General features: G+C 39.2%; 1 protein-coding gene across 2 annotated transcripts in view; it reads right to left on the bottom strand.

Annotated features, from left to right (window-relative positions):
• MYOM2 (myomesin 2) overlaps positions 1 to 16,167 on the bottom strand; it is a 79,594-nt gene that overhangs the window by 50,301 nt on the left and 13,126 nt on the right. For both annotated transcript variants that reach the window (XM_075049258.1, XM_075049259.1), the window contains exons 8-12: positions 7,730 to 7,818; positions 7,599 to 7,649; positions 7,165 to 7,329; positions 2,644 to 2,805; positions 587 to 728 (exon numbers count right to left, since the gene is read on the bottom strand). In XM_075049258.1, coding sequence (XP_074905359.1) covers positions 587 to 728; positions 2,644 to 2,805; positions 7,165 to 7,329; positions 7,599 to 7,649; positions 7,730 to 7,818 — 609 coding nt within the window. The remainder of the gene's footprint in view (positions 1 to 586; positions 729 to 2,643; positions 2,806 to 7,164; positions 7,330 to 7,598; positions 7,650 to 7,729; positions 7,819 to 16,167) is intronic.

Here is a 16,167-nt window from a genome sequence, read left to right as displayed (position 1 = left end):
TGCACTGAGCTGAAACCCCAAAGTGCAAAGCAGACTGGAGGAGAGAGGACTGCCATTCTGATTTAAACTACCAGCTCCTGGGAGTCCATGCCTTGAGCTCCTGGTGTACCACAGTTAAGGCAGAAATAAAAAGATAATGTAATAACTCCAAGATTTCAGCTTTTGCAGTATACAGATTAAAGAGACTAAATCTAATTCAAGATGCCCATGGATTCTGGCTTCTATAAATTAAATATTGCCAGGGCTCATTCTCTGATTTGGTCACATCCATACTATTGAACATTTTTAGTGTCTGATAAAATGTGGCTGCCTGCAAATGATTACTGGGCATGGCCCCTGGCCCTTGCTAACTCCCAGACTGTGGCCAGAATTGCCTGGGAAGGTACTAGATCATCTGGGCTAAAAGTTTGCCAGGGAACAATCTAGTAATTTAACGCAGTAGGCAACTGAGTTCCAGTGCCATGGGCCTGTAAAAATATATCTAAAGAACCCACGTATTAAAGGATATAATGCCAATTTTTTTTTCTTCAGTATCTATATGTTTTTGACAATGAACAAAATTTTTAAAATCCCAATGTTTACATACTTGTCAACAAAATATCCAATGACTGGGCTCTCACTGGTTGTATTTGGTGGTTTCCAGGTAACAATAACATAGTCTCTGTTAGCATCATGGCATTTAACATCCATCGGCGCCCCTGGTGCTCCTGCGATCAATGCATCAGCATCTGGACCACAAATAAAAATAAATCAGTTTTGACCCTGACTCCTCTGAAATCTATCACAAAGACAAATGGGAAGATTTCCAGTTTACTGTGCTATTTGTTTATATGAATGGGAGCCCAAAGATTTCATTACATGCTAATTCACTGCACTAACAAATCAGGCCCACAGTGTCCATATCTCCATATAGGTAAAAATGCTCAGGGACATTTTTGAGGACAGAAAAGCAGTTTAGGCATCAAACACCTATTACTTTTCATGAGAATTAAAAGACTAACTACCCCATGTGCTTTTGATGCTCTTTCCCACCGAAAGCTGTGGGTTACTGATCAGACCAAGGTACTCAATAAAGAAAATGTAGCTGAGGAAAATAAATCTCTTAAGGAATAAAAAATATGCAAAGTCCTGGTACATTTCTAAGCCTACTTTTTATTTATAGTCTTACAATAGCAACAGGCATAGGTAATCAATGTTCCACCATTAAGATACCCTTACATGGCTTCATTTGAGGAGGTGTTGACTAATGTGGACCCACAACTCCTAAGGAAGTCTTCTAAGATGTGAAGTTCCCTCCTTCTTTCTATAATACAAAAACACCCTGTGTATAGTCTAAATTTATAGAGTCTAATCACAGTCAGTTGTGAGGTGGTTGGTGCTCAGTATCAGACCACAGCCTACATGAAGAAAGGCAAGAGGAAGGCCAACAGAGGACACTAGAGACTCCAGAAGGCACAGCTCAAGTCCAGGGTCCTGTCCCTTCAAAGGGATCAAACATAGTATAAAATGGATAATAGAAGTACCTAAAATTGACCCACCACTACAATAAAAACTTCTAGGAAACTTATTATATATTAGTGGGCCTTTTTCTCCTGGGTACTTTCATTCTTAGAAGGTAATTGGGAAATAGAAAGCTTTAGCAAATTGCTTCCAATGAGATCAGAGTGATACAGTGGTTTGTTCAGGACATAGTGCAAAGCTAATGAAGTCCTTGCACTAGTCCTGTGAGGAAGATGGATCTCAGCCCCCTGAAAAAACATTCATGTCCCTCCACCCCACACAAACTCTCTGGATGACACTTCTGGAAGACACATATATTCCAATACACTTCCAAGAAGAACAAAGTTTAAAATTAATACAGCTCCAATGGCTTCAGTGGGGCTGCTCCAGTTTGCCACCATCAAGGGTGTTGTCCAATGTATTTAGGAAAGTGAAAGAACTGCTTAGCCAGAGATATTTTCACCTTTCAACAAAAAAATAAAAAAGTGAAAATTAAGTTCTGCTCACAGGTGCATGTGAAAGCTCATTCTCACTTCACTGAGAGTTGTGGATGCAAATGTAAAGGAAAATTCTGACCTTTATTCTATTACAATACATTTACCTCCTTTTATCTATGTCCCTTGTGAAAACTGTATTTCTTCAGTGAGCTAATTTCTTACTTTGCTTCTTTTCTCTGATTATTGAGATGACTGTGACTGGTACAGTGGTGGGAATATTTCTTTTGCTTTCTCCTGTGCCTCTTCCTAAGGCCAGGCACAAGATATGAGAATGCCCAGCAAGGCTCATTCCCGGTTGGCAATCTCTAGAGCTAAAACCATCACAGTGAGGACTGGTAGTATGCAGAGATGTTTGTTTCCTACTGGGAAAGGAGACAGCAAAGGAACAAGCTGTTTCTTCACAAGAATGATTTCTCTGGTTCTTCAGGAAAGAAAATGTCCTCAGGATCATGGTCCTCTTGAAGCTCCCCATTCATGTAAGGTGACTGTTTTTTCTAGCACAGACTACTATATAAATCAAATTATTATGAAATACCACAAGTCTGGATTTCTTTTGTACTTCAGTTATTACATGGGATTATTTAATAAAACTAATCTTTCTACTGCTCTTTTTAATTTCTCCTCAAGAAACAGATGAAAAGTTTACCTCTGACAAACAGGTATGCACTGTATTCGCTCACTCCGCCTTTTGTAACCATCCGCAGGGTGTATAAACCTTCATCATCTTTGTTCAGATGGGTAAAGGAAAGAGCTGCCTGGCCCTCTCCAAAATACAGCTTCGTCCACTTGGAGTCCTTTATCAGCACATCTGGAAGAGAAGACCCACCAGACACATTACTTTGCTGGCCAGAACAACCTACATCCTAGTACAGTTCTGTGCTAATCAGGGGCACAAGCTAACCTTTATGCCAGCTTTATTCGGAGTGATGGTGCTTTGATGCTATGAAAACTCTACAGAGAGTAAGCTGCGTCTCTCTAAACTTATTTGATCAGTGAATTTTAGAGAACATGAGGTCTCAGACTACCCTATGCAGTGCCAACAACAGAATTTCCATCACTATAATTTTTAATACACTGACAGAGAAAAATATTATCCACATTTCGAAACAATGACATGAAAACCTGCCATACCCTGTAATGAATGCAGGGTGGAACTTTGTTTCATTTTTAATAAGTTTTGCTACCCATTCAGGTCAAGTGTCAGATTACTCAATTTCTTCCTCCAACTTTCAAGACCAGATTTCAGTTTAATCTGAAGATTGCTATAAATATACACCAAATTTAAATCTTCAAGGCATGCCTGTTGAGTAGTGAATAAAATTAAATTTGAATATCTCACAGGTGAGAGGTGGTGACCCATGATTAATGCAAATTAATCTGATTGCTTAGTGAAACCAGAGCAAAAGAATGAGCAGGATATTTTATGCTAGCCAAGGGACTTTCTCATATCACCTTTTTTAATAATTGATTGGATTATTTTTTATTTTTAACTCCCTAAGACTTATTGCATACTAATTTATTGTAATTAATGCAGCAGAACAGTATTTAAAGGAGCTGAATATCTATAAATGTTTATTATTCTATTGCTTAAATACACTTTGGAGCAGACACTCAAACAATTGCAAAGGAATCAGTTTTCCCATCTACCAGCTGTATTGCTTAAGAAGGTATACAAAACATGACACATATTCAGATAATAAAGCAGCTGGAAGACACACACTACTAAAACTTACAGCAGTAAATTACATAATCACCTAAGCATACAGTTGTTTTCTGAGAAGCGTACGGAGTAAATTATGTCACAGTCCTTCCCATGAGGTCCTTAATCATGAGAACCTTATCTAGAATATCTGCATGTCCCCCTTCTGTCATGCATGCCACAATGGTACTGAGACTTTGTGCAGAGAGACATGAAGTACTTTAACTGAAATCAGAAAATATCTTCATCTAGAAATTTTAACCAATACATGAGTTCTGTGGAAAATCCTGAGAACAAAGTTGACTGACCAGCACCTCTGAAAAGCAGGTCACTTATTTAGACTCCAAGCTTGAGTGGAATGGTAGACACTCTAGTTAGAATATACACAGAAACTGTAGGCAAGCTTGTACTGTCTGTGAAGGCCAGAATCATCCATTTCCACCCTTTATGTGTACCTGGGACCAGAAACTGTGGAGGCAGTTGTCTTTAGTAAGAGCAGAAAAACTTCTCTCCTTCACACAAGGCCAAAGACCCACCAGATCCCCTAAGAAAGCAGCAGCTCTCTTTTTTAATGCAGTCTGGATGGATGACTTTCTAGATAAGCCAAGAAGAAGAGTAAATTTTGGAGGACACAAACATAATCCGAAGTTCTAATAGAGCAGGTATTCATGCACCTGCCGTCACAATAATAGTACAGTTACAGGGCCTTACTACTGCACTCAAATTCTCAGTCTATTCACGTGTTCTGTTCTGTCACTTCTCCCAGGATTTATCAAAGAACAAACCTACAGGAGACTAACCCTCCAAGGCAGTGTGACTCAAGACTCACATGCTGTTTTCAGTACATGAGATAATTTTCCTAAAACATTACTCTGCTGAAAACTCATATAAAGAGTGGAGAATTACTATATACTGGAGCTTCTTTTCATCGTGTATTTTGGTCTGCTGAAGTTTCAGCTAAATTCTGCACTCCATGATTTTTTCCTCTGAATGCAATTATTTTATTCTAGATTCCAGTATAAATGGCTGCAGAATGCTGGTGCATATAGCTTTATAATGTTTATATTACATCAGAGATCAGTAACAGAAAGCTTCTGTTACCAGCTGAACTCATATCCAGATTAGATATATGTTTCTGAACTATTATTTTGATTTAGTTCTTTTAATATCTTAAATTGTTCTAAGTGGGCCCTGAATTATAGACATGATATTCATGTTTGTCAGATCCCAAACCACTTTAAAGGATTTAATTCAGTTGACTTATATGCCCCTAGGAGTTTAGTAGACATCCTCAATAAGGTTCACTCGCGTGAAGCTTATTAATGCTGGATAAACACATATTTCTCTTGTGTATAATTATTAGAAGTAAATCATACGTATCCACCTCAGGGCTTCAGTTGTTATATTATTTGATTAACACAAACCAAAAAATTTTAGGAAAAACATAGTCTGTCTTAATGCAAGAGTAGAATTAAGTATTACCTCTCAAAAAAAACCCCAGAACATTTAAAGCACATGATGTTGAACAAATTATTAACCTTCTCATTGTTTACATTATGCATTGCCTCCAGCTCTCAAGAGACTTAACACAGGGAACTGTAGCACATAGCAAAGGTTCACAGTGCATGAATTCCTGTTGTGTTTGGGAACAAATTCTGCCAGTTGATGCACCTGTACACCTCTTGGAAATATTGTGATCTATGTACGTGCAATGAAGGGCAAATCTAAACTTGTTTGTATCATCTTATTTCCTGCAACATAAGTAGAATAATGGGATGAAAGCCTATCTGACTCACTGCAAGAACCTATTGGGTTTAAAGAGACCAAGTTTTCATCTCAGGCTTTCACATGGAAGGTAAACTTAAGTCAAATAAGGGGGAAAACAAAGAGCATAATATTGTTACATATCAAGAAGGAAATTATCTTGGCATTATGAAGGGTTAAACTGAAAGGTCCATAAGCTTTTGTACACCTGTCCATAGTGCAAGAAAATTCATGTTGAATGAAAAGTAGAACAATATGGGGCATCCCTTGAAAATTAGCAGTTTCTTCACAACTGCAATTCCAAACCCAAAATTTCAGAGGTTTGGCACCTTGAGAAACTGGGCCCAGTACGAGACAAAGTAAACGTACCATTGAAACTGATGGCTCACCTCAGACTGAGGTGAGCTATTATTTATAACGATTAAAAATCCCTGTACACTTCAGTGGGAACAGAATCTGGGTCCAAGGATGAGCCTTAGATTTTAGGTTATTCACCAAACAAAAAAAAGCCATTTTTATTATTTCGTAATTTTTGTTTTAGTAACATCTAATAGTTCCATCACAATGAAGTGTCCACAGTGACAGAGAAATAGTAATGAAACAGTAAGTAGCAGTCCTTGCCCTGAAGGATCAGAAGCGAATCTATGTCAAATAATGACATACATGAAACAAAAGGCATAATTAGCAGCAGTAAAAGTATCCTTTTTCTGATTTTCCTAACCTTGAATTTTCTTGACTGCCCTATTAATCTTACTGTCACTTCTTAGTTTATGCATCACGTTTTGTCAGCTACGGAAATTTCTGCCAGCTTGCCTGGGACCAGTCCAAATCAAACTTGGGAGTCCACCATTCTCAAATGTGGTCCTTCTGGGGAAAGGTCTCACCATTCACATATAACCAAGGCTTTCCTTAAATCCACAGGCACAATATTTACTTTAAAATCCTACACAGAGATTGTGCTTGGTGAAAAGTGGTGAGCTAAATACCTAGACCAGCCTGCTATCTGTTAAACTTTAAGTAGTTAATTTTATGTTTCTAGACCTTTTTTTGGTGTGGTGAAGTAACACTACTCATGCAGGGTTTGTGTACCATCCACCCGAGTATATGACGTGCTTCAGCAATGCTATTTTCAGTACTTCCTGCTAAGACCGCTTCACTTGGCATAGCATAGTTTTTCATTGACAAAAGGTGCAAGGAAAGCAACCTACCAACATGACACTTAAGCAGCAGAGCAGAGGCATGTGTTTCAGGCCTGGCTCCTAGAAGTATTTCTGAACTATACATTAAATTGATTTTAATATGAAATTCACAATAAACACTGGAGCAAGATGGAAGTGGAGGCCCACACCCACACCTCAGTGCTCCAAACTTTAATTTAGTGCTCTGTGAGTACCCAGCATGCAATTATAAATCATGGTCAAATCTAGGAAGTGAGTTTGGATCTCCCCCTAGTCAGCAAATGCTCTAACTGTTGTGTTATTAGATAATATGAGATTACTTCCTGTTGCTGTAAATGTGTGCTCAAGAAAAGGTTGACCAAGTCACTTAATTGAAAGAGAGTGCAGGTCTATAAATTCTAACTAGAGATATTTGTTTGCTCTATTCCAATTTAATTCTGAGAGTCTCATGTTCTAAGCCTGATCTGTGTCCTCAATGTGTCCTCTAGCATTTTCCAGGGAGCTCCTATTCAATGTACTGACTTACCATCTCTATACCACTCAGCACGAGGTCGTAGTCTTTTCAGGTCTGGGGTGATCAACATAGAACACTTCAGGGTCAGTGTTTCACCTTCAGTTGCAAAGGTGACTCCAAACTTCTCCAGAAACTGGACATCAATGTGGGTGAAGCAAACGTCATATGACAGGGGCACTATGTATGAGAAAATGAAAACATTCTTGAGCATAAGTAAATTGTACTTGGCACAGATTACTGTGATCTGAACAGGAGATGGAGCTCTGTTATACTGTATGCTGATCTAGAAATGTAACTAGGAAAGGAAAAGCATCTGGACAGTTCCTATTGTTACTGAATGCTTAGAAAGCAAAGCCAGAAGCAGCAAGTTGTATCTAATTTTCTCATCTGTAAAATATTACTCTGATAAGAGTACATAAACTAAGCAAAAAGAAAAAAATGCTTACAGTGGAAGGGCATTATCCCAGCTGGGTGGGGCTCTTCACCGTCTCTGAACCCTATAAATAAACATACAATAAGCATTCAATGACATGAGCATTATATTTATTTCTTGTTTGGATCATAAAGTAGGACTTACTTCGCACAATCACAGCGCAATTAGTTGATGCCTGCCCATGGGCATTTGTTGCAACTGCTGAATAGGTGGCAGAATCATCAAAATCAGCTCTGAAAAGGGGAAGGAGGAAAACAGGTGACTTTTTATGCAAATACAAGTTCTCTTAATGATTGCTATTACAAACCAAGCTACTTCAACCCTGAGGAAAGTGTATGAAGCTCTTTCCTGGTGTTGCACAGTGCAAGACTATGAAAGACAACCAGAAAGCTGGTATTGTTTTTTACTGCAGTTCTATCACAGCTTAATGTGCAGGCTGCACTAACTTGAGCACACTGGAGATGACCTTCAGAGAATGATCAAAAGGAGATAGCTGCAGGTTGCCAGTCTGGCTATTCCCTTTCTGTATGTAACCTTCTTCCTTAATCTGTCTTGCCCTTCTGCCACATATTTTAAGAAAGAGACATGGCAGAAAAGTACATGAGACACTTGCAGAAATTCCTCCTACTATGACTATTCCCAGCAGGCAGATATTGGCATTTTTTGCCTCTCTCATATCTCTTAGGCAGTCCAGAGGAAATGGTACAAAACCAGGGAAACGGACCAAAATTGTTTATTGGCATAAATGTTTTGGCTTGATATATTTTTTAGTGAGAGAAGATATTTATTATGCAAGGGCAATATTATGAAAAATAAAGCAAAAAACAGTTACTTCATGTAAAATAGGACCCAGTGATGAATTGTATCACTACATCCTTCCTTGAAGAGGAAGTTACATTAGCAGATATATGGCCAGATGTTAAGATATAGGTACAAACTTTGATGTCCCAATTCTTTTCTTATTTAAAATGGGGTCAGTCAGCAGAAGAACTATTGACATAAAACTGAAGTAAAGGAAGGGAAACTAAATTATTTGCAAATACACTTTTTTGGTGCAATTACTCAAATTTACAATTGAAATAAACTTGTTTGCTAAGTTTCTAATAAATATAAATATAAGTGACTACTTACTAGAAAAAGTTAAAAATATTTTGGACTACTTTTTGGTAAAATGCAGATTTGGGTAGAATGAGATTTCCTCAATTTTGCTGAAAGAACTTAGTCCTGATGGAGAAACAATTTCAAAAAAGGTAGAGTATTTCATTTTTATGTTTCAGAATGAATATTTTAATTAAAAATTTTATTTCAGAATTTACTTCTGCTTTGTTTTCCAAAACATACTAAATGGTCTAATATGAAATAAAACGTTTTGGATTTGAATGAACAAAACTTTTTATTTGGCCCAATTCAATATTTTTTTCTTGAGCTTTTCCATTAGTCAAGTATTCTACAAGATGTCTGTCAAACAAAACTGTTAATTTTTTTTTATTTCTTGGCATTTTTATTAGGTTGAACCATCAGCTAATCAGAGTGCTGTCTGAAACACACACAATTAAATCCTGCTTCTGTGTAGTTCATTTACTAGTGCATTTAATGCAGGTGACTCAGAAATTTCCAGTGATGAGATAGAATGTTCTGCATGCATGCACTTAGTTTCTTCTCAGAAGGATAAATTTGTATCTTCTTGGCAACTGCCAGATGAAAGGGATGAAATTCTGGTTGCACTTGTCTTCTAACAGGTCATATATCCCAGGTGCGGGAGAAGAAAGAATACATAAAAGTGTTTGATGTAAATTGCATAACAGAATGCCAATTTTGGGAGTATGTAGCACTGTGACAGGCACATCAGACACCTATTTTTCAGCCCTTGCATATATTCTGGACAGTGTCGTATCACAAAAATCATACTATCTGTATTGTGATGTCTAAAACGCAACTTGATGAAAGCTCTATTAAATTGAGATTTAACTCTCTAATCTAACAGCTCCTCCTGGAGACAACTCTTCAGCCACACATTGCACAAAATAAAGCAGTAAAATACAAAGTTTATCATACAATTCATTATCAAAGACAGAGAGGTAAGTCCTAAGATTAGGCCACAACCAAAAAGCCTGCAGTTGGGTATGAAGCCCTTAAGTGCCCTACTACAGTCTGGACAGGCAAAGTAAGTCTGAAAAACAATTTAAAACAATTGAAATACTAGGGTCGATATTATTCAATGGTTTTTTTTGTTTTCAGGAAGGATTCAAAAAAATGCCAATACCTGTTCACAGATCTATATAAAGCTTAACTGATTCTGGACTTGGTTGAAAGCTGTCACACTTGACTACATTTCTTTGCGCTAACTTCTTAAAAGAAGAACATTTTTTTTTACTATGCCAGTTTCACACTGTTTAACACTTGGGTGATAAAATGCCAAAAGCAAGGTAAAAGTGCAGGGCAGGCTTTTTTCCTAAGTCATGTTATAATGTCTCTATACTGAAATGTACATAGTTCATACACTTACCACAGCCCAGTACAGTGTCTTGCCACAATGAAACAAGCTAACAACAAATGAGGCATCTCAAAAATGTCTTACAAGAAGGGGCATTGCAGAATTAACTGTACTGGAACTGTAAGGTGTTCTTGTCACTCTGCGCTACATCCCTACTTTAAGGAGATATATATAGAATATACAGTAAATAGTACATAGTATATTTAATAACCTATATTACATTTGTCCCCAGAAACTGGGTCTCGATCACTCTAGTGCTGATGTGCTAGAACAGCGCTTGGCATGCCTTGGTGTGCACAAGCTCGCCAAAGGGATTCCCAGACACGGCTCAGGAGATGGTAAGGACCATCTCCAGAAAACCATCTGGATGTCCTGACAGCCCTGTCCTGAAGGACAAGAGGATTAGTCTACCCCATGCCAGGAGGCCACTGTGGCAGAGGACATCTTTAATTTGCTATGTCAGGGAGAGCCCAGGAGTGCAGCTCCTGGGCACTGGTGGCAGGTAAATGCCATAGTGTACCCTGCAGGCCTTGTCCCCACATACGTGCCCCATAAAGGCTTCCTGCCCTCCAGCCCGTAATCCAGGCCACTCACCATCCTGCCCAAAGACCTACGGAGGGGCACAGTGTCTTCCTACCACCTATGTGTCCAGCCTTCTCCTGGGTGAGCCAGACCCTCCAGGAGGATGGTGCACACTTACACCTGGCAGGCCACATGCTGGGGGAGCCATGCTGTGTTTGCTGATGAGGTGCGGATCCATCCTTGGGCTGGACATGATTGAGACAGCATACAGCACTTATAACTGAGTGATGAACACTACCCCATCATTGCTGTATTAGGCCATTCCCTCACATAAACAAAGCATTACTTCAGGCTGCTTTGCTTCTGTCAGATCGAATTTAGCTGCTCTTTAACATTTCATTGTTGTTACAGAGTGTTGGCAACAAGGAAAAAATATCAGTACATCTTAACTGAGGTTAACTCTGATTAACTATCACTTTAAAATAGTCATCATCTGCTCTCAGTGTTGGCTTCATTTTCCAGCAAAACAACAGATAAAATAGTCAGTGGGAATTCATTTCTGTAAGAATTACACCGGATTCAGGATCTAAAGAGTGAATTATCATTAACCACAAGGTGGCGTAAAAATAATCCAGAAAAATACAGAAACGTGTATTCTGAATAAATGCAAAGCCCCAGTCTGTGCTAGACCACTGAAAGCATCAGAAATTTAGAGGTGTACGCACTGCAAAGTTGTGTCCCTAAAAAGAAGAAGTAGAATGACAGATGTCTGATTAACTTTTCAAATGGATGTACATCTGTGCTCATCTCAATCCCCTCCCTATAGTTTTGCTCACATAAGGAACAGCAAAATACATCTCTTGATGAGATTTTCCTGGTTTTGATAGACTCCAAGGTAGAGAAAACAGAGTATGGTCCTAAAAGTCTCTAGAACAGACAGGAGATTCACAAAAGGGTTGTTTCTTTAGCCCAAGAAGCTCGATATCTGAAAGCAACTATTTGACAAAAGTTAGTGATGGAATTATAGTTAATTTTCTCAGGGAGAATAAAAGAAAGATGTTACTGACCAAATGACTGACCCCACTCTCACAACAACTCTCTTTGGTTTTATGAAGAGAAACAAGGTACTTACAGTTGTTATGAACATACAGGTAACAATTCCCCAGGCCAGGCACTTTCTGCTATTTAAGAGGTCCTAATAACTCTACCCGTTTTCTGGACGTCACTGCTTTGAAAGCATTTTACAATTCCTTGCTATGGTCTCTAACCTGACGCAACCATTAAACCGTCTTAAATAGCCCAGTACTCAGTGGAATGCCTTCAAATCTGATATCAGAAGTGTATGGAGTTAGTGGGTAAGAGCTACACAGCAGATTTGTTTAATACCCACTCTGAAGAAAGTTGGACAGGATGGCAAGTCCCATAAGGTCCTGACTCTCCTTTCATTCCACATAATGCTCAGACTGAGGATTATCCTGGAAACTATCTACTTCCCTGTATGCTAAAACCCCTAGATTTCCTAAATTGCACTGTAAAGGGCATTGAGTCAACACCAGTTAGAAACAATATTTGAAGGACCCAGGAGGCAAGGTGTGGTCTCTCTAGCAGTTATTCTTGCATCATGATGGGGAATGTGTTTTCCAACCTTTACAAAGGTCAGATAAAATATGCATAGAGTACATTTAGATAGCATGAAGTTTGAGTGCAGAGCTGTATCTGTCCCAAGGTACTAATACTTCTTGTGAAAATTAAATTGCCCTGAATCCACATGAGGTTCTGAAGTGCTAATGTTTGTGCGGTGAATATTCCCCAGGCAGATACATCTGTTTAAAATGCATATATTCATCCATCTGCCTAGTGTAGATTTAAACACAGGAGTTAAGAGTGAAATAACATTTTTGCCTGAATTGGAACACAATTCAGTGCATGTCAAGAACAGGAAGCAGTACGTAGTAAATTACAGAGTTAAAATTGCCTCCTTTGAATCCAAATGGCAAAATTTTCAGTGTTATGGCTATATGACATCAATACTCCACAGGATTACCATCTCATGTACTGATTCTCCAGTCATACTGAATCTCACTGATTTTTTTTGTTTGGTTGGTTTTTGTTTTTACTGAAGAGAGGACTCTGTTAATGAGGTGGCCAATTCTTCAAGCTCCCAACTATTGCAGTTTATAGGGGACAGTGACTGACAGGTCAGAAGATCACAGACCATTTCATTTGGGGGCTCTTGTTTGCATTTCAGTAAGGAAAGAAGAGCAGAAGTACACCGTGCCTGCTGCCTATACGCTTACTGGTACTGCATACCTGCAAAACCCTGGGAGCTGCAGTTTATCACCCGATCAACCCTATACAGCTCAAAGACTCTGCCTTCTATGCCAGAGGACTGCCTTTGCCTCAGTGCCTCTACTCTGTTCTGCTTCCACCTACTGCAGGAGAAAGGGCAGACCACAATTCTCTATCTCTCCAGATTAAATCATCTCAAGCCTTTTGTGCCTAATCAAACTAAAATAGCACTGTACAGACTGCACAGTGTCATTTGTTAAATGACAATAGTTAGAAGAGAAGGTTCATTCAATTTTTAAGCTTTTTTTTTTTAAAGCAATGCTGGTGGTGCTGAGGAGTGGAGCCCTGATCGGAGGGCTAGCTCTGCCTACTGGCAGCAGGTATTACACTGCACTCTGCTGGCTGTCACACATTTTTGCTGATGCAACCACAAACCTTTTCTGCTTCAATTACAGGCACTTCTTAAGCAATGACTTAATGAAAGAGGAAAGGGAAAGGGCCCTAACAGAAGACAAAATACAGCCAAACTTCGAGCCTTGTATAGGTGAGACTGTGCAGCCACATCACACTGACAGAACTCTGGAAAAACAGACTTGTTCCCTGCTCCTTCTACTGTCGAGCCCCCATCAGCTTGCCTGTCTCATCACTGAGGGCTGGGGGTCAGGAATGCCCCCAGTCAGGAGCACACTTCTGTCCCCTCTATGCCCCAGCCAACATATCAGGAAATGTAATATAGCCATTCACAGCTGCATAAAGCAAAGTGATTCATTTAAGGAGGCATCACAGTAAACAAAGAAAAAACCAAATCCTGTCACCAAACAAGTAGCAGCAACTAAGAAATTCAAAATGTTATTATTTTTAATTACTAAGGTATACAGTAAGGCAGAAATATTTTGCTTATTTTGCTATAAAGCAACAGGGTATCCTCATCTTGACAACCTCTAATATAGAAATCTTTTTTGTATTATGTACCTATCCATAGTTTAATTAGGTGGGACAAAGAAATACAATTTAAACAAACCCTCACATTCTCAGACATATATCAATCACTTCAACTACCGGTAGCTTTCCCTCAGAGGGTTCTTCACAGTCTCCTCTGAATCACATATCAGAAGTGAGATGAAAGATGGGATGAACCACCACCTCAGTGCAAGCTGGCAATATCTCTTCTCCTATAATTATGAGATGTGCAAAAAATATAATGAAACTCTAACTCCCTTTTCTTTACTGCTCAAGGGAGACCTTGAGCTCAAGCTCCCAAGTGAAGAAGCCTAAAAGGAGCAAGAAAGAGGCACTGTATAGTAATGATAGAGCTGAATGGATGCAGAAAATGTGGTGAATTGAGCACAGACCACCATAAAAATATGAGACAGAGAAATGAAAATGATCTAGTTACTGTATAGGCTTATGGGCCCTGGAAGACAGCAAACAGTGAGGGATGAAATTGTGTCCAGTTACTACTTTAAGATGACAAGGTGACGTTCTGGTTTTAGTGCCTCAAGAATTTTTCCACTGGGATCAAGGAATACTCGTAGGAATAAATATCACACTTGCAACAGAAGGAAAAAGTTCACTCCCTGAGCTTCACTGAAGCACTAGAAACATAGCCAAGAAATTCCAAGGCCATTCTGAGCGGCTGTGGATCAGATGACACACAGCTCAGCACTTTGGTATGAACAGCTGAGAAAAGCACAGAAGTGGATAGGTAGAAAATCCCAACAGTTCTACTTCCTGGAAAAAAAATAATACTACAGATATATGTGTACAAAGATATGTATGGAAGATCCATAGTTAATTGATACATGTTTTTATAAGAACATTAATAATATATATATATTAACCACTACCTATACATCCATTATTTTCAATACAAGAAACACCTAATATTAGTAATGTACTATCAAAATGTTCTTCCATTTCCTGCATGTAGATTTTCTGTCTTTTGGGACAGAAAATACTGCTGATGGTCAAGTTTTGAAATAAAATAGATTAGCAATAAAGAAATAAATTTAAGGTTACAAATTTCAATTTAATATATAACTTTATAGTAAATAAATCATAACTCTGGGTCTACAGTCCCCCAGTATTCTTTTAAGCGGAGAAGGGAAACCTGTGGAAAAGCTGCCAGCCATCTTTAGGTGGCAAAAAGACCGCACTGCCAGCCAGAATAAAAGAGAAAAAGAGCAACAGTCTCTGAAGATGACAGCTTGGTTAAACATAAGGGATCCTTCATGAATACGTACAGGTCTGGGACTAGAAAACAGTGGGTGATGATGGGTGGGTGTGGGAACCTGAGTGGGTGCCAATAAATGACTCTGTGGTATGTCTGAATAAATATGGCTGGGTCTGAACACTCCCAAAGCTGATTGTGAATGGTGTCTACATGACTGATAACCAGCACAGGAAAGAGAAAAAAAGCACCAAGGGGATGTAAGCCATTAGTACCCTTCAGCCTGATTGCTACAGATGCTCAGAAAGCAGCATCAACACCAATTCTCATTTCTTCTAAAAGCTATTTACTCCCAAAATGTCACAAAAAGAAGCTATGTACTACATATCTAACATCTGGACTCGCCGAGCAGTTGCTCATGGACACTAACCAAGGGAAATAAACACAGTCACTCACTGGCAGGAACTCACAAAAGTTTCATTCCTGACTGTCACTCACACATCCAGACAAAGGAGACCAATTTCCTTTTCCCTCGCTGCAAGGGAGGTGATTGCAAGAGGACAACCTCTTTCTATCTTTTGACCTCCTGCTCTTAAGTTTGAAAGTAATGTAGGTGAGAAGAATCAGCTGCCTTGAGACATCTCATGGATACAGACAGCAGTCAGCAAGTTATCTATGGACTGGGGGTAGAAGGCTATGAGTATCTTAGAAGTACTCATAAGTACTGTTACTCCTTGAGAAGCATCCCTTAAGAAGCAACAACATAGTGATTCTTGCTGCCAGCTTCTGTACAGGGATATGCTTTTCCCATCCTGAACTATGAAAAGGTGGACAGTTGGGCTGGACTTTGCTGCAGGTTGACAAATGCAAGGAGTCCTTTGCAAAAGCAGAAGGAACAGTGCACTTGTTTTCTGTACTAATGCCACAAGGCTGTGCTCAGGGCTGCTTTCACTGCTGACAGATGGAGACAGGGTAGAAGATGACATGTTTGGCTAGCCAAGTGTTAGCCACAAATACTCCAGCTGTTTCAGCACAGCTAATGCTCGTGTTCTTGAGAAATTAAAAGGGGGGGGGGGGGGGGGGGGAGTGTCGCTGCTCTAGATATTA

Source organism: Buteo buteo, chromosome 17 (assembly GCF_964188355.1).
Source record: "Buteo buteo chromosome 17, bButBut1.hap1.1, whole genome shotgun sequence".
In the NCBI taxonomy this organism is placed as follows: Eukaryota; Metazoa; Chordata; class Aves; order Accipitriformes; family Accipitridae; genus Buteo; species Buteo buteo.
The sequence above is the reverse complement of the archived record's forward strand: the minus strand, read 5'-3'. Positions and strand labels throughout refer to the sequence as shown.